General features: G+C 41.3%; 1 protein-coding gene across 1 annotated transcript in view; it reads right to left on the reverse strand.

The window, feature by feature from the left end:
• Nucleotides 1-24032, reverse strand: part of ADGRV1 (adhesion G protein-coupled receptor V1) — a 522269-nt gene that overhangs the window by 393020 nt on the left and 105217 nt on the right. Inside the window, 6 exon segments of the mRNA XM_044282697.1 lie at nt 41-414; nt 10289-11032; nt 15739-15956; nt 16608-16734; nt 18299-18562; nt 20897-21020. Of these exon segments, the coding sequence (XP_044138632.1) occupies nt 41-414; nt 10289-11032; nt 15739-15956; nt 16608-16734; nt 18299-18562; nt 20897-21020 (1851 nt within the window).

The following is a 24032-nucleotide window of genomic DNA, read 5'->3' on the forward strand; positions in this document are numbered from 1 at the left end:
TATAAATGCAGAGTTGTGTTTCATGGCTTTCTTTTCTCACCTGAGGAATACATGGTCCAGTAAAGCCAAACAAGCCATTGGCATTATCACTTTTTAGGATCCTTATTAAGGCTGTTGTGTTCTCATCTGGAATTCTTGCTCCACCAAACACAGACACCAGTTTTAGCATAAAGACTTCTTCTCCTTCTTCCTCACTGTCATCCTTGGCAGACACAACAAATGACTTATGTATTTCTCCCTGTCTGTATTCCAAATAGCCAGATATTGGGTGTAGATCGCTTCTGGCTGGAGTGCCGTGAAGTTCAGTAATCTCTGCTCGAGAAAGTCGTTGTTCATATATTCTCACATCTTGGAGAAAGCCGGTGTATCTGCTGCCTCCTTTTACTCCTGCACCAATACGCAATGTTCCTGGACCTAGAAAACAGTAACTTTCTTATACTGTGTATCTGTGAATATGGACTGAGACTTTTTACACAAAATGTTCTTCAAAACAGTATTTCTACAAATGACTTGTATAGTACTATAATGCTATGTCAAAAAGATAGATTTTTATATATATTTGTTTATCATTTTAGACAAAGATGCCCAATGACCTTACTTTACTTTAACAAAAGCTAAATTTTCTCATGCTCCCATGATTTCTCTTTAATGTAAATTCTAAAGTAAATTTTTCTGTTGTGTGAACATTACTACTGGACGTTTCTGTCAATGATAATTTTCTATTACTCCTTTTAATACCCAGCCAATTTTTTATTTTTTTGTTTTAATCCCCCCTTCCTTCCAAGAGTCATAGCTCTTTTACTTTTTCTGTTCACATAGATATCTTGGATTTTTTAATGACCTCATTTCATTTACAATGTCTTGCATAAAAAAAATGGGAACAAATCTATGTGGGGTGAAACTGGAAAAAAATTCTGCAGGTCAGTACAATTACAGTTATATTAAAATTATAAGGGGTCTTCTGGGTGTTTACTATTGATGACCTAGCCTCGAGATAGGTAATCAATATCAGATCAGCAGGGGTCCAACACCCAGCATCCTTGCCGATTAGCTGTTTGAAGAGATGTGGCTCATGCTTCCTCGCAGGTTAACAGGCCCTTAAAGGGGTTCTCCTATGAAGAGTATTGTTTATAGTTAAATCCAGCCCTTAATTAATCTGCATGATATTCCAGAAATAATGTTAGTATAGCTCCATCTGCTGTTTCTTATGAACAGATGCTGAGCAAGTGATAGGAGGGTGAGACAGTGTTACTGAATGTACTCACTCAGCATCTCCCCAGAGAAACAGCTGACTTACCACACTAGGAATCCCTCCACAAACCCGAAAAAGCAAGACTGGGCATGTGGGTCCACTTTGGAGGTAGCCACAGGTAGGCTATTCAAGAAAAACAGCATGTGACTCTATACTGAACATTGTTCCTGAAATCTTTTTTAATTTAAATCTTTAATATAAATATTTTGTAATATAAAAAATATTTATAATTATGGGTTGGATTTAGCTATAAACAATATTCTTCGTGGAACTACTCCTTTCGCTAGTTTAACAGAAGTTTACATGATCTGAGCTCCTAGTCTGTGGAATACAAATTCTATTGTTTATATATGGGCAGCACGGTGGCTCAGTGGTTAGTTAGCATTGGTGCCTAGGTTCGAAACTGACCAAGGACAACAGCTGCATGGAGTTTGTATGTTCTCCCCGTATTTGCCTGGGTTTCCTCAGGGTTCTCTGGTTTCCTCCCAAACTCCAAAGACATACTGATAGGGACCTTAGATTGTGAGCCCCACTGGGGACAGTTGGATGCTAATGTCTGTAAAGCGCTGCAGAATATAGTAGCGCTATATAAGTGCATAAAATAAATAAATATATGGTATGGTATATGGTATGGTAATATCTTGTTTTGGCCAACAAATGCATCAAAATCTATACCATTTAAGCCTGATCTCAAAGAGGATCTGTCAGCTCTCCTGACATGTTGAACAACTTATTGAGCCGATCCACTATTAATCCGAGAAATGTTTGACTGTATGTCTGACACTGAAAAGATGCTCCAGCATCTCGTGGGCATTGCAAGTATTTACTGACACACACAAGGCAGGAGACCGGCCAGCTCCTCTATATTCATTGTATAATACATACTTACAACTCTGTGTTTAATTTCCTCCATATCGGATTGCTACATATCTTTCTACATATCTGCTTAGAAGTTGAAACCCTGTACAGACGTAATACTTGTCACACAGAATTAACTACAGTCAGTCCTCTGTGAAGATGATGGAAATCATGGAAAGCTTACATCATGTAGCTTCAGTTGGCTTCTGCTTGCAGTAGCTACTAGGTAGTTGGCAAGGAAAGTGCATTCCCTGGGTTTTCACTTAGCAGCTCAGATCTTTTATCCACAAGATAAACGATAGGTGTCTACTTGCCAGGGCTCTGACTGCTGAGACCTATTAGACAGTGTTCATATCACGTTTTTGTCCCACCTTTAATGCACACATATGAAATACATATTAAAGGGGTTGTCTCACTTCAGTAAATGGGATTTATCATGTAGAGAAAGTTAATACAAGGCACTTCCTAATGTATTGTGATTGTCCATATTGTCTCCTTTTCTGGCAGGATTGATTTTTTAATTACATTATACACTGCTCGTTTCGATGGTTGGGGCCACCCAGATATGCAGACTATGCACACTCCCACGGTCTCGGCCTCTAAAGAGGCCAGTGCTTTTTCCTATATTGTGCAACCATGGCCAGCGCTGCTGGTTTACAGGGTGGTCATAACCATGGATACAAACAGTGTATAATGTGATGGAAAAATGAATCTAACCAGCAAAGGAAGCAATATGGGTTATAACAATATATTAGTAAGTGGATTGTATTAACTTTCTGTACATAAAAAATGTCATTTGATGAGTGAGACATCCCCTTTAACTGGATGCCTTTCACACATGCCATACAGTGGTATCCATTACCATAAGGTTCCATTGTGAAAAAATGTATCTGTTAAAGTATGAATTATTATTTTTTTGCAGGAAGGAAAAGCAAAGTGTCTTACGCTTTTGCGTTCTTTTTTCTCCAAAATATATGTCAAAAGTGAGACAAAAATGTGATGTGAACAGCCTTACTTTATACCAAAAATATGGCACACATTGTTGTATCTGAACCACTTCAACCCCGCTAGCTGAAACCCCCTTAATGACCAGGCCACTTTTTACACTTCTGCACTACACTACTTTCACCGTTTATTGCTCGGTCATGCAACTTACCACCCAAATGAATTTTACCTCCTTTTCTTCTCACTAATAGAGCTTTCATTTGGTGGTATTTCATTGCTGCTGACATTTTTACATTTTTTGTTATTAATCGAAATTTAACGATTCTTTTGCAAACAAATGACATTTTTCACTTTCAGTTGTAAAATTTTGCAAAAAAACCCGACATCCATATATAAATTTTTCGCAAAATTTATTGTTCTACATGTCTTTGATAAAAAAAAATGTTTGGGTAAAAGAAAAAAAAATGGTTTGGGTAAAAGTTATAGCGTTTACAAACTATGGTACAAAAATGTGAATTTCCGCTTTTTGAAGCAGCTCTGACTTTCTGAGCGCCTGTCATGTTTCCTGAGGTTCTACAATGCCCAGACAGTACAAACACCCCACAAATGACCCCATTTCGGAAAGTAGACACCCTAAGGTATTCACTGATGGGCATAGTGAGTTCATAGAACTTTTTATTTTTTGTCACAAGTTAGCGGAAAATGATGATTTTTTTTATTTATTTATTTTTCTTACAAAGTCTCATATTCCACTAACTTGTGACAAAAAATAGAAACTTCCATGAACTCACTATGCCCATCACAAAATACCTTGGGGTGTCTTCTTTCCAAAATGGGGTCACTTGTGGGGTAGTTATACTGCCCTGGCATTCTAGGGGCCCAGATGTGTGAGAAGAAGTTTGCAATCAAAATCTGTAAAAAATGACCGGTAAAATCCGAAAGGTGCACTTTGGAATGTGTGCCCCTTTGCCCACCTAGGCTGCAAAAAAGTGTCACACATGTGGTATCGCCGTACTCAGGAGAAGTTGGGGAATGTGTTTTGGGGTGTCATTTTACATATACCCATGCTGGGTGAGAGAAATATCTTGGCAAAAGACAACTTTTCCCATTTTTTTTATACAAAGTTGGCATTTGACCAATATATTTATCTCACCCAGCATGGGTATATGTAAAATGACACCCCAAAACACATTCCCCAACTTCTCCTGAGTACGGCGATACCACATGTGTGACACTTTTTTGCAGCCTAGATGCGCAAAGGTGCCCAAATTCCTTTTAGGAGGGCATTTTTAGACATTTGGATCCCAGACTTCTTCTCACGCTTTAGGGCCCCTAAAAAGCCAGGGCAGTATAAATACCCCACATGTGACCCCATTTTGGAAAGAAGACACCCCAAGGTATTCAATGAGGGGCCTGGCGAGTTCATAGAAAAAAAAAATTTGGGGCATAAGTTAGCGGAAATAGATTTTTTTTTTAGTTTTTTCTCACAAAGTCTCAATTTCTGCTAACTTGGGACAAAAATTTAAAACTTTCATGGACTCAATATGCCCCTCAGCGAATACCTTGGAGTGTCTTCTTTCCAAAATGGGGTCATTTGTGGGGTGTTTGTACTGCCCTGGCATTTGAGGGTCTCCGCAATCATTACATGTATGGCCAGCATTAGGAGTTTCTGCTATTCTCCTTATATTGAGCATACAGGTAATGAGATATTTTTTTCCGTTCAGCCTCTGGGCTGAAAGAAATAAATGAACGGCACAGATTTCTTCATTCGCATCGATCAATGTGGATGAAAAAATCTCTGCCCAAAAAAAAAAAGGAGGGGAAAGGCGTCTGCCAGGACATAGGAGCTCCGCCCAACATCCATACCCACTTAGCTCGTATGCCCTGGCAAACCAAATTTCTCCATTCACATCAATCGATGTGGATGAATAAATCATTGCCGGGATTTTTAATTTTTTTTATATATACAAAGTGTTTGCCAAAGCATATGAACACCGCCACCTCCTCAGCTCATATGACTCGACAAACGTATCTTTTACTGCAGAGGAGAAATCTCGTCTTGCAGCGCCGCATACACCGACTTGTGTGTAATCTGACAGCAGCGCAATGCTTCTGTCAGAATGCACATCAGTGCTGCAGCTAGTCGATCGGTTGGTCCACCTGGAAGGTAAAAAAAACAAAACAAAAAAGAAAAAACCAGGCCGCAACGCAAAAAATTTCTTAACTTTATAATAACTTTAGAACAGAACATATAAACTTTTTTTTACTTTTGAAACTGAACTTTAACTTTTTTGCTTACTGGTGGTTTTTTTTGTGTTTTTTTTTTTTACCTTTTATAGGACAAACCTCTCCTTCCCCATGGGACAATGTGCAAAGCGCAAATCGCCCAAAGATGTGGCGAAGTACATTATGCACTTTATCCCAGGTGAAAGGAGAGGTTTGCAGCAGCTCTGTGTGTAAATGGGCCCTAATAGCCCTGTGTGCCTGTCCTGGTAAGATGTGATCCCTATGCTAGGTGTACCTGTGTGTGGTACTTCCGGAAACACTCTCCAAAGCATAGGGCAGGGTGGTCAGGGCAGTCGGGACAGAAATAGCGGGTGTCACGCCTTATTTCACTCCTGCTACAGACACGACATCTTTTTCGGGGTGACAGTTGGGTTGAGGTACCAGGAACGACATTGGGGAAATGTCGCTCGTGTAGACGGCTAACTACACTGGTGGATGGGGCCACGGAACCTCCTGGATACAGGAGGTTCTCGATGATCTCTTCCTGAAATTTGAGGAAGGATCCTGTTCTCCCAGCCTTACTGTAGAGAACAAAACTATTATACAGAGCCAATTGAATCAAATATACAGACACCTTCTTATACCAGCGTCTGGTGCGTCGGGAAACTAAATACGGAGACAGCATCTGGTCATTGAAGTCCACCCCTCCCATGAGCGCATTATAGTCGTGGACACAGAGGGGCTTTTCAATGACACGGGTTGCTCGCTCAATTTGTATTGTCGTGTCTGCGTGAATGGAGGAGAGCATGTAAACGTCACGCTTGTCTCTCCATTTCACCGCGAGCAGTTCTTCGTTACACAAGGCAGCCCTCTCCCCCCTTGCAAGACAGGTGGTAACGAGCCGTTGGGGGAAGCCCGCGCGACTAGTTTGCGCGGTGCCACAGCAGCCAATCTGTTCTAGAAACAAATGCCTGAAGAGGGCCACACTTGTGTAGAAATTGTCCACATAAAGATGGTACCCCTTGCCGAATAAGGGTGACACCAAGTCCCACTGCTCCCTAGGTAGTCAGGGCAACCGACTGGCTCCAGGGTCTGATCTTTTCCCTCATAGATCCGAAATTTGTGGGTATAGCCTGTGGCCCTTTCACAGAGCTTATACAATTTGACCCCATACTGGGTGCGCTTGCTTGGGATGTATTGTTTGAAGCCAAGGCGCCCGGTAAAATGTATAAGGGACTCGTCTACGCAGATGTTTTGCCCAGGGGTATACAAATCTGCAAATTTCTGGTTGAAGTGGTCTATGAGGGGCCGAATTTTGTGGAGCCGGTCAAAAGCTGGGTGGCCTCTGGGACGAGAGGTGCTATTGTCACTAAAGTGCAGGAAACGCAGGATGGCCTCAAATCGTGCCCTGGACATAGCAGCAGAGAACATGGGCATGTGATGAATTGGATTCGTGGACCAATATGACCGCAATTCATGCTTTTTGGTTAGACCCATGTTGAGGAGAAGGCCCAGAAAAATTTTAATTTCGGAAACTTGGACTGGTTTCCACCGGAAAGGCTGGGCATAATAGCTTCCCGGGTTGGAGGATATAAATTGAGTGGCATACCGATTTGTTTCTGCCACAACTAAGTCCAAGGGCTCCGCAGTCAAGAACAGCTAAAAAAAATCCTAGGGCCGAACCGATCTGAGCTGTCTCAACCCGAACTCCAGACTGGGCGGTGAAAGGGGGAACTACAGGTGCGGCTGAAGTTGGGGACTGCCAATCAGGGTTTGCCAGCACCTCTGGGATTCTAGAGGCTCTACGGGCCCGTCTGTGGCTGCGACGGGGTAACTAATGCATGTGCCACCGTACCAGCTTCAACTGCCCTTCTGGTGCTCGCCACTTCACCATGTTGAACGGCAGTGCTGGTACAAGGTGCTGCTGGTGTATGCCTCACCACGTAATCCGACAGCGCCAGCCCCACTCTGCTGCCCTTGAAGTGGATCCTGCACAACCTGTGGTCTAGCGACACGGGGCCGGGTACGCCTGGTGCTATCAGGGACCTCAACCTCCTCGTCCGAACTTTGGGTCAGAGTGCCACTGCTTTCTACAGGTTCATATTCTGACCCGCTAGATTCATCAGATGAGGGTTCCCATTCCTCATCCGACTGGGTCAGAAGCCTGTAGGCCTCTTCAGAAGAATACCCCCTGTTTGACATTTAGGCAACTAAATTTAGGGGTATTCCCTGAGACTACCCAAGAAAAAAAGCAAGCCTGTCTTACAAATGGGAAGCTAGCGAAGTACCGGAGGCCGCTGCGGTTGATAAAAAATATCAAAACTGATTTTTTTATCGCCGCAGCGCGTGTAAAGTGATTGTGCGGTGATCAAAAAAAAAATTATTTTGTCACTGCGGTGGGGCGGGCGTGGGCGAACGCACGTGTAGGCGACCGATCAGGCCTGATCGGGCAAACACTGCGTTTTGGGTGGAGGGTGAGCTAAGATGACACTAATACTATTATAGATCTGACTGTGATCAGTTCTGATCACTTACAGATACTATAAAAGTACAAAAGCTGATTAGCGATACGCTAACAAGCGAATAAGTGACTGCGCTAACTGATCCCTAAACTACCTAACCAAGGGGCCTAAACTATCCCTAAAACCTAACAGTCAATACCAGTGAAAAAAAAAAAGTGACAGTTTGCACTGATCACTTTTTTCACTTTCACTAGTGATTGACAGGGGCAAGAAGGGGTGATCAAGGGGTTAATTTGGGTGCAGGGGGGTGATCTGGGGCTAAGTGTAGTGTTTGGTGCTACTCACTGTGAAGCCTGCTCCTCTGCTGAGACCAACCGACGAAAAGGACCAGCAGAGGAGCAGGGAAGCCATTTAACACATCATATTTACTAATATGATGTGTTATATGGCTTCTGATTGGATTTTTAAAAAATCAGCAACCTGCCAGCGGCAATCATTGGCTGGCAGGTTGCTGACGTGACCCCCCTCTAACTTTTGCCGGCGCAGTATATGCGTGACTCTGCGCAGCGCTGCCACCTCCGGAACGCAAATCTGCGTTAGGCGGTCCGGAGGTGGTTAAAGTATAACTGTCATCTTTTTTTTTTTTTTGGAGTATTGGATTGTGGTGATTATTATCTCCTTGGTGGCCCTATTTCAACTTTTCACTGTGTATTCAATTACCCCTTAATTCCACAGTTTTGTTCCCTGTACTGCCTATTTTTGCCTGTGCTTAAAATCAGGTTGCTAGGCATGGTCCGTCTATGTGTTGAAGGACAGAGGACGCAGAAGCAGGCAGCCTGCAAGGTCAGATTACTGCCAGCCAGGGACTGTTAGTAAATGATTAAAGCCAGGTCCTCCCCAGCAGCTGATAACAGTGCCTGGGCTGTGTGCACTTCTCCCTGTCCCTGCACTTGGCAGACGCTCCCTCACTCAGCAGACTGGGACAATGCAGAGTTGAAGCAGCGCAGAGCAGGGAAGGGAGATTTGCCATCTGCTCAGTGTATAAATGAAAGCAACATGTGGTAAGAGGATCCCTTTGTGCTGCAGGAGATTAACCCTTTAGGGGGGAGGTGCTCTGGTTACTGACACTTTTGGGGGCTATTGTTACTGGCTAGTGAGGGCAGGCGGGATTAGCCTTAGGGTGAGGGCAGTGGCGGCCATCTTAACTGAATAGTGAAATTGCAGTTTTATGCAGACTGGTTGCTAAGGTCTGAATCTTATTAAATATGGGGTAAGTCAGTCTAATAGTAACTGATTCTGGAATATCATGTTATTAGTAACTACATATATGAAAATTGAAATTAGGGTCTAAGTGAGACAGTTATCCTTTAAGGCAGGGTTTCTCAACTCCGGTCCTCGGGACCCACCTACCAGTCATGTTTTCAGGATTTCCTTAGTATTGAGCAGGTGATATAATTAGTGTCAATGCATCAGGACTTACCACAGGTATTCATTCTGTGGGATATTCTCAAATCCAGACTGGTAGGTGGGGTCCCGAGGACCGGAGTTGAGAAACCCTGCTTTAAGGCATCATATTCCTGCTAAACCACGCCCCTTTCCCACTAAGCCACACTCCTAGTTGGGTGAGTAAAAAAAATGTCTAAAACACTGTCCCATAACCCGGAATTTTTTTGCATGTTAGATTCTTCTTTTTTTTTACATCTCTTCTGCATTTTCCACTAGCTTGCATTACAGGAATAGTAAAAGTGTTGAAGAAACTAATAATAGAAATTAATAATATAATGAAGTTATGCCTTAGAGATGAGAAAGCCTGAAACGCATTGGTTCCTGGTGGTTTTTGGGCCTGTATGGATACTTTTACTGAAAAAGGCTCTACTTGTTTTGAGTAACTATAGAAATCCATTAGATTTGCTTGAATGTTGTTAAGGTCTACCATTTCTGAGGATACAAAATTGATACATTCTTGGCACCATTAATAGAATGTGTTAAATATATACATTTTTTTACATGCTTAATTAGTCACCACATATCATTCATTTCAGAATATGTTGAGCCAAGGGAGAAGTTAAGGGAAGGCATATTTGCATGAACAGTTTGCTTTACTGTTTTCATATGAAATTATTTCACTTCATTTCTCCCTTCTTATACTGCATACAAGGTTGGATCCTCCGGCAGTCCCGGGCTCTAATACCCTAGTGGGCCCTAAAGGTCCATAACAAAAATAAAACATTTGTCTGTCTTTAGAGCCAATCACTTGCCACTGGGGTCTTTTTCTTTGATTTAAAATTGATTAAAACCTCTTTTGATGATATAGGGGTTTGACACCAAGAATAATTTCCTCTGGTGGGCCCATGGAACCCTAGTCCAATACTGACAACATATGATCGCTTTCAAAATTCTGCTGGTTACCATTGGAAACAGACAACAATATTTCCCCTCTGTTCACATGACCTAACAAATTTGAGCTTCACCTTTTAACATAAAGCTCATCTCAGCCAGATACATTTATTTACTGTATGTGGAATGAAATAGATTTTCAACTTACCATTCAGTATGGCTTCTCCTTTCAGACTTTTCACTCCTCCAGGGACAAGGTTTCCGTCAATATAAAACTCTATAAATCCATCATCTAATGTAATGAGTATATGGGTCCAAGCATTTTGTTCCATGAATTTTGAAACTCCTGCTTTAGCCACAAAAGTAGTATCAGAACCGAAGGTCACATAGTATAGCAGGATCATGATATAAGAGTCATTGGTTTCAGCTTTCACACCATAATACATTGTCCCATTATCATTGTCCTTTGAAATGATAAATCCATTGGTGTTAATGGTGGGTATGGTCCATGCTGAGAAGGTAAAGTTTGTCAGAGTCGTGTTTAAACTATGATAATACTGGGACTCAATCACTCCAAATGCACCTTCGTTGCCACTGAAGAACAAGGCATCTGTTCCACTGTGGTGTCGGCGCATATGCGGTTGCAACTGCACAGAAGATGGGAATGAGGCAATAAGCAAGAGATCCACCATAGGAGGTAGGCCCACTTTGAAGCCTGTGGAGTAAATTTCCCAGCCAATGCGAACATCTCCAAATGTACCCTGATGTCTCCAAATGGAGATGTTGATGATGTATCTCATATCGTCTACAGATATGACATCTTCAGCCACCTCCTGATTCTGTGTCTCTGGCCCAATGACAAATACTCCAAATGGATCATCATTAAAAGGAATCATCACTGTCACGTTTAGATTTGTTTCTGCCAGCTGACCGCCTGGGCCTGGAAATCCCCCTGTGTATGGAAAGTATAAGATTTAACAAATGCAACAAAAAACTAACTCAGCAACTGAACACTTGTGTGAATTGGGGCCTCCTCTATGACGAAGTAAAAGCTTACTAACAGGATGCTAAAGGTGATATATGACTTAAAGGAACAATGTAGGTTATAAAACCCATAGGAAATTCTGAGTGTTTCCAATTCAGAATCCTCCTCTCTTGGTCAGAATAGGAGGGGTTCCAAACATCACCCCTTGCTCTGGAGGAACTGTCCTGTTTTTCACTGCACAGGCAGCCCATTCATTTGAATGGAAACTATGTACCGTAATGCTTAATTTCCCCTGTGGTGGTGATGTAAGCAAACTGAACATTTATTAAAAACTTTCCAGCAGATTCAATATGGTGAACAATGCGCCAAGAGAATAGATCTATTCTAAATAATCTTCATGGTTTTAAATTTTGGATTAACTCCTTCATGACACAGCAATCAGTTTTTGCGTTTTCGTTTTTCACTCCCTGCCTTTTCTTTATTTTTCCATACACATAACCATATTAGAGCTTGCTGTTTACGGGACAAGTTGTAGTTTGTAATGGCGCCATTTAATATTGTATATGATGTAGTGGGAAACTTGAAAAAATTCCAAGTGGGGTAGAATTGGAGAAAAAAATTAATTCCGCCATAGTTTTATGGGTTTTGTTTTTAAAGGGGTTGTCTCTCTTCAGCAAATAGCATTTATATACAGAATGTTACTATAAGCCACTTACTAATGTATGGGTATTATCCATATTGTCTCCTTTGCTGGCTGGATTCATTTTTCCATCACATTATACACTGCTTGTTTCCATGGTTACGGCCACTCTGCAATGCAGCAGTGGTGGCGGTGCTTGCACACTATAGGAAAAAGCTCCCATGGTCCCGGCCACCAGAGAGGCCGTTGCTTTTTCCTATAGTGTGCAAGCATGACCTTCACTGATGGATTGCAGGGTGGTCGTAACTATGGAAACGAGCAGTGCAAAATGTGATAAAAAAATTAATTCAGCCAGCGAAGGAAGCAATATGGATAATAACAATATATTAGTAAATGGCTTGCATTAACTTTATCAACATAATAAATGCTATTTACTGGAGTGAGACAACCCCTTTAAGGTGTTCCTTAGGAGGTAAAACTGACCGGTTACCTTCATTCCCTGGTTCAGTACAATTACAGTGATACTACATTTATATAGTTTTTTTTCTTGTGTTTTAATACTTAAAAAATTAATAAAAACTTGGTCAACTCACCAGGTTTTCAAATAGTTGTCTGCTAGGTGCAAAAAACCTTGAGACCTCAGAAACTGATGATCAGGAATATCCAGCACTCTGAACTGTGGTATAAAAGCTTGAATCTTTATTTCAAGACATCAACATGGCTACACTCACTGCAGCACTTCAATTAAACAGATCTTAGTCATCAGTAATTAGGCATGCTATGACTAAGATCTGTTTGATCGAAATGCGTCAACAAGTGTATTGAAGACTCTATCCCTGTTGCTGTCTTAAAAAAAAGATTCAAGTTTTTATACCACTGTACGGAGTGTGAGAGCTCAATTTATGTGGGGCGATCTAAAGTTTTCAGTAACATCATTTTGCAAGGTGTATGACTTTTTTGCGGGAGGTTAAGGGATGAAAAAACTGTGAATTGGTCATTTAGATTTTTTTGGGTTATTGGGTTACGGCATTCAACGTACAGGATAAATATGTTTGTAAATAGTTCAGGCATTTTGGGAAGCAGTGGTACAAATCATCTTTATATATTTAGCTTTTATCTTTATTTTTATTATGGGGAAAGGGGGGTGATTTGAATTTTTATAACCTTTTTTTTACTTTCTTTTCTACTTTAAGAAAGGGGGGAGCTGAACATGAGTTCTTGAAGTCGCTTCTCTCATACACTACTGCAATTTTATACAGTGTATTGGAGATTCTGTATATTCTTATGGAGCACTGCCCCCTGCAGGATATGCCAGCCCGCTCTGCTCTGGAGAGGGTGCCATCTGTAAAATCCGCCATCCACTGAATATGTAACATTAACATTAACCCTGCAACATTAAGCATTCTTGCCATCTATTAAGATTCAAATTTTTTCATCCCATAATTTCCTTTACTACGGTATGATCCCTTAGCTCTTTGTCTGGTAATTTACTTCCCAGGCCACATTGTGGCCTATCATTTCTGATGCCATAATGCAGCGTGCAGAAGTAAAAGGTAAATGTGAGATGGTTCAGGTAGGTAAAAGGGATCTGTTTAGAACTATTGGTCTAGGTTTCACGTTACTGCACTTTTGGTTTGGGCATTTTATGGCACTTTTAGTTCAGGCATTGTATGGCACTGTTGGTCTTAGCCCTGAATGTCACTTATTTGATCACTCTCTGAAATAATTGTTATTGTTGTAATTGTTAATATGGTATGAACACACATCAGTCTTCCTCTTGCTACAGACAATTAGAAATCTCCAATGTACTGGTGCTGTTGTTCCATGCTAATTAAAGGTCACTCTGCACAAAATCAAATCCATATCATGTTCTATCCTTTGTGAAAACTGGCATATATGTCAACAACTGTCTTAACATGGAAGCATTTGGATTTTTTTTAATGATTTTTTAAAGAGAACATATGAATTATAAGATCTCAAGGCACATTAAGGTTTTATGTATGTACATTAGCTTGAAAAGGTATTCATACCTTTTGAATGTTTTAATATTTTTTTTTACATTAAACCCAGAAACTTAAAGGTATTTAATTGGGATTTTATGTGATAGACCAACATAAAGTAGCAAGTTTGTGTGAAGTGAAAAGAAAATTATACAGGGTTTTAAACATTTTTAATTCTGAAATGTGTGCATTTATATTCAGCGCCCTGTACTCTGATACCCCTAAATAAAATCCAGTGTGACCAATTGCCTTCAGAAGTCACCTAATTAGTAAATAGAGTCCACCTGTGTATAATTAATTCTCAGTATAACTACAGATGTTCTGTGAAAGCCTCAGAGGTTTGTTAGAGAACATTAGTAATCAAACAGCATCATGAAAATCAAGGAACACACCAGACAGGACAGGGATAAAATTGTGGAGAAGTGTAAAGCGTGGTTAACGGAGCACTGTTCAATCCATCATCTGAAAAAAGAAGGCGTATGGCACAACTGCAAACCTACCAAGACATGGCTGTCCATCTAAACTGACAGCCCAGGCAAGTAGAGCACTAATTAGAGAAACAGCCAAGAGGCCCATGGTCACTCTGGAGAAGATGCAGAGATCCACAGCTAAGGCTACTTTCACACTGGCGTTTTGAATTCCGTTTGTGAGATTCGTTTCAGGGATCTCACAAACGGTTCAAAACAGATCAGTTCAGCCCCAATGCATTCTGAATGGATAAGAATCCGTTCAGAATGCATCAGTTTGGCTCCATTCCGCTCTGGATGCGGACACCAAAATGCTGCTGGCGATGCAGAGCCAAACGGATCCGTCCTGACTTACAATGTAAGTCAATGGGGACAGATCCGTTTTCACTGACACAATATGGTGCAATTGAAAACGGATCCGTCCCCTATTGACTTTCAATGAAAGGATCCGTTTTGACTTAGACTTTTTTTTCAAAGAATAATGCAAACAGATCCGTTCTGAACGGATACAAGCATTTGCATTATAGGTGCGGATCCGTCTGTGCAGATACCAGACGGATCCGCACCTAACGCAGGTGTGAAAGTAGCCTAAGGTGGGAGCATCTGTCCACGAGACAACTATTAGTTGTGTACTCCACAAATCTGGCCTTTATGGAAAAGTGGCAAGAAGAAAGGCATTTTTGAAAGCAAGCCATAAGAAGTCCTGTTTGTAATTTGCCACAAGGCATGTAAGGGGACACAGCAACCATGCAGAAGAAGGTCCTCTGGTCAGATGAGACAAAAGTTGAACTTTTTGGCCTAAATCCAAAATGATATGTGTGATGTGAGGATGCTTTTCTTCAGCAGGGACAGGGAAGCTGGTCAGAGTTGATGGAAAGATGTATGGAGCTAAATACAGGGCAATCCTGAGGACAACCTGTTAGCAGTGGCAAAAGATTTGAGACTGGGGCGGAGGTTCACCTCTTAGCAGTACAACGACCTGAAAGATACAGCCAGAGTTACAATGGAATGGTTCAGATCGAAGCATATTCATGTGTTAGAATGGCCCAGTCAAAGACCAGACCTAAATCAGATTCTGACTGAGCTTGAGATATTTTGCAAAGAAGAATGGGCCAAAACGTCAGCCTCTAGATGAGCAAAGCTGGTAGAGTCATACCCCAAAAGACTTGCAGCTGTAATTACAGCAAAAAGTGGTACTACAAAACATTGACTCAGGGGGGTTCAATGCACACCACACTTTCCTGATTTTAATTTATTAAAAAGTTTGAAAACCATGTATAATTTTCTCTTTACTTCACACATACTTGATACTTTGTGCTGGTCTATCACATAAAATCCCAATGAAATACATTTAAGTTTGTGGCTGTAACGTGAAAAATTTTGGAAAAGTTCAAGGGGTATGAATGCTTTTTCCAGGCACTGTATGTATATATCTATAGTGATCAATCAATAGATAGACGGATAGATAGATAAATATATAGATATTAATGTATGTTATTTATGCTAAATGAACAGGATCTTTAAAAAATATGTTTGACTTCTGCTTACAATGTTAAATATACGCACCGGAAATATTTATCAGCTTTAAAACATAGAACTCGTTGAACTCTGGAATTTGATCCGAAACTGCATGGAGAGTAATATATCTAAAAGCATCTTGGTCATTAAACAAGAGAATGCCCCATGTTTCATTAAATTCCTGGCCTGGCCGTAAAACCGATCCATTCTGCATAATCTGCCAGTGTAGAAAAACACTGCCAAAATGTCCTCTGTCTCGCAGCACCCTGAAAGGATAACACTTTGTAATAGGATATATCATAAATAATAACCATAATGCAATGTATTTTCAGTGATGACATTAAGATAAAAAAGGCATTACTATAGCTAATCCTAACCACTCAGTCAAAAGCAGCACATGCTAAGCATTCTGAGAAAGTGGGACAATTTATTTATAAAGTAAAATGCCAGATCCCATATAATCCATAATAGTTTTTATTTCAGAAAATGTAGTCTTTACGCAAAGCATTCTTAGCTGAAGTTAAAGGTATTAACTGTTTCTAATAGTAACCAGCAGAACTGTGAAAGTATCTCTGAGAGATAGGGTATGTTCACACATGTGGCAGAATTCTGGCAGAATAAATGTTGTTTTTTACATCATGCACATGAATTTCTACAACTCCCAATATGGAGAGATGTATGGGGCAGGTACAGAAACTCCTGCACCAAATATTCCATATGTGAACATAAGTCGTGCAATGCATTTACAAAGCATCTAAACTTTTGTTTAGTACTGTATTTTTACAAAATGCATTAAAAGATTATAAATTATAAGTAGTCATACTCTACTATTAGTATATTATTAGATGTGTTATAATAAATATATAAATGTCCTAATTAGAAATTGAAGATGAAATACACACTTAGCACAGACTTACTTGAACTGATTACTTCCACCTTCTTCTACAGTTTTATCAATGGATTCAAAGTAGAATATTCCATTGGGGTCGTCATTAGCCTTGATAATTATTGTGGCATTTCCATTTCCACTCACCACAGTGTCTCCTACATAAAAGATAAGTATTTCTATAAAAATGTTCTAGATAGAAAAGAAAGCTGCCAAAAACAGCTTTGATGCCCTTTTTGTGTGCTACTAAAGTCAAAATTATGCATGGAGCACAAAGCAAGGGAACTGTAATCTGTCTTGACGCTAGGCATCTGGCTTAGCAAGAACTAGAGTATGGAGGACTAAACCTGGAAACGGACCACCCGTCTCAATAAAAGCGATCCCACTCAGGAACCAAAACTAGTTCACCCTGAGCAGTCTCTGCTTGTGGTATAGACTCCTAGGTTGCGATGTCAGGGGAGCTGCTTGCAGGTCGAGTGAACATATAGCATGGTCTGCTAAATGGGGTTAGAACCAGTGGGCAAAAAAACATCAAGGTCAAATCTGTATCCCCAACAGAGACAAACAGCATTGTAACAAAAGGTAGGAGAATGGCTCAGGAAGAGTCCAAGGTCATACACAGTAGCAAATACAAAGGGGAAGACAAAGAGTACTCAGGTAAATGATATCAGGTCAATAAAATAAGTACAGAGACAAACCAAAATAATGAATACTAACTGCCACTGAGCAAAAAGAAGAGCAAGATTTAAGAAGAGCACAAATGTAGCCGACTGGCTCTCAAGCAAAGCCCAGATCAGTTCATCACAGCTCTCAATCGGTGCCATCTCCTGCCTCTTTGTCTGGCTTCTGGAGCAGAAACAGGCAAAGTTGTTACATTAATAGGTCTATCCTGCATATGTTTCTTCTCTTTTGGATCTGCTCTGGGTTTTGACTAGGAGGATATCATCTAAGCACTGTATGAAGTAAATCACAGAGGTAAAACTAATAACCAGTTTCTGTTTAGCAGAATTTTGTGTCATTTATATACAGTTGTTATTGATAGACATTGAAAGAAAGAAGGCTGTAAATAAAAAATTTAATCACTAGGAGTCACTTGTTCGTGCCATTTTTAAATTAGAGCCATTAACGTAATCTGTCATAAAAAATGTGCTGTAGCTTGGAAAGTGTTACCAGAGCTTACAGTCGCTATTGCCAGGGAGACAAGGATGGAGGCTTTAAACAGAGAGAGAAAGAGAGAGAGAGAGTTGCTAATAGTCACAGGAAATGGCTAGGGTTTGCAAATTCACCCTAAAATTGGTGCTTTATGGTTATTTCTGGTGTGTGTGTTTCTGGGGCTGGTGCTTAAATTCAAAATCATATCAGTCACATACAACAAAGAAACCAAAAAATTGTCCGCATTGCCAGCAAGTCCAAAGAAGTGATGTACTCACTTACTTTAGTTTGACATTTTAGGACAGCATGGAGACTCTGGTGGAGGTGCTGGTGTTATGGGTTCAAATCTGACCAAGGACTATCTTTGCACAGAGTTTGTAAGCTCTCCCCGTTTTCCCCCACACTTCTAAAAATATACTAAGAGGTTACATTTATTCTATAAAAACTAACCCTAGTGGATTCTGGGGAACGAGTACTGCATTACAGTCAGTCCCATGTTAGGTCTATGCTAAAATAAAGTCCTGGATGATAGGTCTATTATGAAATTAACATTCACTCAACAGCACTAACCTGTACAGTTAAAAAGCCGTACATAAAAGTATTCATCTGTCTCTGGTGCATCATCTTCATTTGTCTTTACTGCTATATTCAACATTCTTTGGCCAACTTCAAACACTAGTATGTCCCCAGAAACGGGAGTAAAATCTCTTTCCTCGGCAATAGCTGTTCCACTGACAGTTGCATAGGCGACAGAAGACACAAAATCAGCTGATCCATTCCGCATAATAGTGAGGTTTGCGCTCTCACCTTCATTAACCCATAAAACAACTGGTTCTGGAAGGAAAGTACAACAAATCAGTGTTCCACGTTGATTATTAATGTATGGTGCAGAAAAGAGACAAAACAAACCTAAGGCTCTGCTTTTTGTAAAAGTATAGGGCGTTTATACATAGTGTCTACAAGTCCACATGCAAAGCAGAATTTTTATCAAATGCAGCCAAATGCAAGTAAAATGCTTGTATGTAACAAATGCTCTGCTAGCAAAGCAAGAGAGTGCAGGCAGGAGGTCGGTATAGCACATTGCTGCTCCTGCCTGTACCCGCTCCTCTAAGGCATAGCACATGTATGCCAGGCTTTAGCAGAGTGGAGCTGGCACAGGCAGGTGTAGTGATGTGTGTTCCTGCCTGTGCATCACTCACTGTGACCCCAGTGGAATTGTTAAACCTGTAAACCACTGATATGTCGCAGGGGCGTAGCTATAGGGATCTCAGTGGTCTCAATTGAGACTAGGCTCAAAAGCCAGGGGGGCCTACATGGTTGCATTATAAGGGGGTATTTTTTGTACTTGTGCACATTATAAGAGGGTATTTTTTGTACTAGCGCACACTATAAAGGTGTATTTTTTGCACAGACATCCATTAGAAGGGGGCATTTTTGCACTGGCACACATAACAGGTTATTTTTTTGTGCTTGTGCACATTATAAGGGGGTATTTTTTTGTACTAGCGCACACTATAAAGGGGTATTTTTTGCACAGACATCCATTAGAAGGGGGTATTTTTTGCACTGGCACACATAACGGGGTATTTTTTGTGCTTGTGCACATTATGAGGGGGTATTTTTGTACCTGAGCACACTATAAATGGGCATTTTTTGCACTGGCACACATTCTAAGGGGGTATTTTTTGCACTGGTACATATTATAAGAGTTTTTTTTTGTTCTGGCGTACATTGTAAGGAGAATTTTTAGCACTGGCACATATTATAAGGGGGGTGGGGGGGTGGTTTCGTACTGGCGTACATTGTAAGAGGGTATTTTTATTTTTTTGTATTGGCACAAATTATAAAGGGGTGTTTTTGTATTGGCACAAATTATAAAGGGGTGTTTTTGTATTGGCACACATTATAAGGGGATGTTTTTGTATTGGCACACATTATAAGGGGATGTTTTTGTATTGGCACACATTATAAGGGGATGTTTTTGTATTGGCACACATTATAAGGGGGTGTTTTTGTATTGGCACACATTATAAGGGGATGTTTTTGTATTGGCACACATTATAAGGGGGTGTTTTTGTACTGTCACACATTATAAGGGGATATTTTTGTACTGGCATGCATTATAGGGAGAATTATTACTACTGGGGGACTACGGGGTACATGATTACTAGTATGGGCACTATGGAGGCACTATGGAGGTGTCTATTTCATATAGAAAACCTAATAAAACATAAATAAGGTATATTAGAAAAAAATAATTTATAACATATAGAGTAGTTATGTATGTAGCCTTGGTTTATGTTCAGTTCATTAAAAGGACATGGCCAGGGTATAGTGACCGTAATACTGGTCCAAAATGTGTTATAATTATAAAAACAACCTAAGATTGAGTTTTGGAAGATTGTTGATCTAAAGGTATGGTTATGGGTATAACTGTTTGGAGTTTAACTGGTGTAGCATGACCTATTGTAAGTTTTTTCAGTTTGCAGAATGTTTCCCCAATTCCCTCAATGTCGAAAACCATATCATATCATAAATCAAGATTTTTTTAAATTAGCTTTTTTATGCATCACTGCAACTCTGTTTTCCATAGACGCAGCTGTAGGTGGATTTTTAACATACTAAAAACTTCTTTGAGAGTCCTAGCTGCATCATTAAAGGCATTGTCTGACTTTAGTAAATGGCATTTATCATCTACACCATGTTAATACAAGGCACTTACTAGTGTATTGTGATTGTCCATATTTCCTCCCTTGCTGGCTTGATTAATTTTTTCATTGCATTATTCATTGCTCCTTTCCACACTATAGAAAAAAGCACAGTCCTATGCAAGCTCCCGCAGTCTCGGCCACTAGAGAGGCCGACGCTTTTTCCTATAGTGTGCAAGCACGACCACCGCTGCTGGATTGCAGGGTGGTCATGACCCCTGGATACAAGTAGTGTATAGTGTGACAGAAATACGAATCAAGACAGCAGAGGAGGAAATATGGGCAATCACAATACATTAGTAAGTGCCTTGTATTAACTTTGTCTACATGATAAATGCCATTTGCTGAAGTCAGACAACCCCTTTAATATGTTTTGTTTCTTTAAGGCTCATCACAGACAAATCACAGCTATAAGCAGCAAAGCGCTGTCATCATACAAGCCATTCAGCTCAAATATTACCTGCAAAGAAAATGGCATCATCATTTTTATTTATTTCCAGTGTGGCTGTGGTGACGTTTCCTATCCTGGCACCACCCGTGGGGTTGAAAATGGTTATAGTGAATGCTTCCTTCTCCTCTGGAATCTAGAAAGTGTCATAGATTGGTTGCAGATTACAATAAAGTACATTTAGAGGTATCAGTGCTGTATAATTACTATGTTGTATGAACTACTTATAATTAGTGTTTACCGCTCAATGAGATGGTAGAGCAGTGATTCTATACAGGGAGTGCAGAATTATTAGGCAAATGAGTATTTTGACCACATCATCCTCTTTATGCATGTTGTCTTACTCCAAGCAGTATAGGCTCGAAAGCCTACTACCAATTAAGCATATTAGGTGATGCGCATCTCTGTAATGAGAAGGGGTGTGGTCTAATGACATCAACACCCTATATCAGGTGTGCATAATTATTAGGCAACTTCCTTTCCTTTGGCAAAATGGGTCAAAAGAAGGACTTGACAGGCTCAGAAAAGTCAAAAATAGTGAGATATCTTGCAGAGGGATGCAGCACTCTTAAAATTGCAAAGTTTCTGAAGCGTGATCATCGAACAATCAAGCGTTTCATTCAAAATAGTCAACAGGGTCGCAAGAAGCGTGTGGAAAAACCAAGGCGCAAAATAACTGCCCATGAACTGAGAAAAGTCAAGCATGCAGCTGCCAAGATGCCACTTGCCACCAGTTTGGCCATATTTCAGAGCTGCAACATCACTGGAGTGCCCAAAAGCACAAGGTGTGCAATACTCAGAGACATGGCAAAGGTAAGAAAGGCTGAAAGACGACCACCACTGAACAAGACCCACAAGCTGAAACTGTCACGGACGGTGTACAGGAAACAAGGCAAAGCAACATGTATAAATGACTCGCTGGATCCGAAAGCTAAGGAACCAAGGGAGACCCCTGCAGAAGACCTGGCACTTTCCCTGGCTGCTCAGCCTATGCAAAGATCCAAATGGTGGAGGTTTGCATATCCACGAACCTTGACTATAAAGCCCTGAGCACCCTACAATAGTGAGAGGGCACGACCACCGGCTCCCTACACAAGATACGGAGGGAGTCAGGGTCACCTGGGATCCAGCAAACAGAAAATAACAGATAAAGGTACAACACTTAGCTTTGTAGCAGACAGGAGAACAAGGTCAGCATGCATACACACTCCAGGAAGTAGTATAAGCCGCCCAGAAAAGCATTCTGGGGAAGGAATTTAAAGGGAAGCAATTAGTCCAACACATAACAGCTGAGAGAGGCTAACGAGAGGAGGAGCTGAATACCACAACACAGAAACTCAAGGAGGAGGTTCTGAAAGGCCTCTGTCAGAGCTTCTCAGCTGTCTGGTTGTGACAGTACCCCTCCCTCTACGAGTGGACTCCGGACACTCAGAACCCACCTTCTCAGGATGGGACCTATGGAAAGCCCTGATGAGACGAGAGGCCTTAATATCCGTCACTGGGACCCACATCCTCTCCTCAGGACCATACCCCTCCCAATGAACAAGGTACTGAAGAGAACCGCGGACAAGACGAGAATCCACAATCCTAGAGACCTGAAATTCAAGATTCCCATCAACCATAATCGGAGGAGGAGGCAAAGGCAAGGGTACAATGGGTTGAACATAAGGTTTCAATAAGGACTTATGAAAAACATGATGGATCTTCCAAGTCTGAGGAAGATCAAGACGGTATGCAACAGGATTGATGACAGACAGGATTTTGTAAGGCCCAATAGACCTAGGACCCAACTTCCAGGAGGGAACCTTCAATTTGATATTCTTGGTAGACAACCACACCAGATCACCAACATTCAGGTCCGGACCAAGCACACGTCTCTTATCTGCCACACGCTTATATCTCTCACTCATGCTCTTTAGATTATCCTGAATCTTTTGCCAAATAGATGACAAAGACGAGGAGAATCTGTCCTCATCAGGTAAACCAGAAGACCCCTCTCCCGAGAAAGTCCCAAACTGCGGATGAAACCCATATGCACCAAAAAATGGTGACTTATCAGAGGACTCCTGACGACGGTTATTTAAAGCAAACTCAGCAAGGGACAAAAAAGAACACCAATCCTCTTGATTCTCCGCCACAAAACAGCGCAGATATGTCTCCAGATTCTGATTGACGCGCTCTGTCTGGCCATTCGACTGCAAGTGGAAAGCAGAAGAGAATGACAACCGAACCCCCAAGCGAGAACAGAAAGCCTTCCAGAATCTGGAAACAAACTGCGTGCCCCTATCAGAGACTATGTCTGAAGGAATACCATGCAATTTGACAATGTGATCAATAAATGCCTGCGCCAGCGTCTTATCATTGGGCAAACCAGGAAAAGGGATGAAATGCACCATTTTGCTAAAACGGTCCACCACCACCAGAATCACAGTCTTCCCCGAGGAACGAGGCAGGTCCGTTATGAAGTCCATGGACAGATGTGTCCAAGGACGGGAAGGAATGGGTAAGGGAAGGAGAGGACCTGATGGCCGTGAATGAGGGACTTTGGCACGAGCGCAAGTCTCGCAGGCTGCCACAAAACCCTCAACCGACTTACGAAGCGCAGGCCACCAGAATCTCCGAGCGATGAGATCCAGTGTGGCTCTTACCCCCGGGTGCCCAGCAAGGACCGTATCGTGGTGTTCTTTAAAAATCTTGTGTCTTAAAGCGAGAGGCACAAACAACCTCCCAGGAGGACAAAGATCAGGAGCCTCTGACTGGGCTGCCTGCACCTCTGCCTCCAATTCAGAAAAAAGAGCAGAGACCACCACACCTTCAGCCAAAATGGGAACCGGGTCTTCAAAATTCCCGCCTCCCGGAAAACAACGTGACAGGGCATCTGCCTTCACATTCTTAACTCCAGGGCGGAACGTGACAACAAAATTAAACCTAGAAAAGAACAAAGACCATCTGGCCTGTCTCGGGTTCAGACGCTTGGCTGACTCCAAGTAGGCCAGATTTTTATGGTCAGTAAATACGGTAATAGGGTGTCTGGCTCCCTCTAGCCAATGGCGCCATTCCTCAAAAGCCAACTTGATGGCCAACAATTCCCTATCTCCCACATCGTAATTTCTCTCTGCGGAGGAGAGTTTTCTTGAGAAAAAGGCAC

The sequence above is a fragment of the Bufo gargarizans genome, chromosome 1 (assembly GCF_014858855.1).
Source record: "Bufo gargarizans isolate SCDJY-AF-19 chromosome 1, ASM1485885v1, whole genome shotgun sequence".
Classification (NCBI taxonomy): Eukaryota; Metazoa; Chordata; class Amphibia; order Anura; family Bufonidae; genus Bufo; species Bufo gargarizans.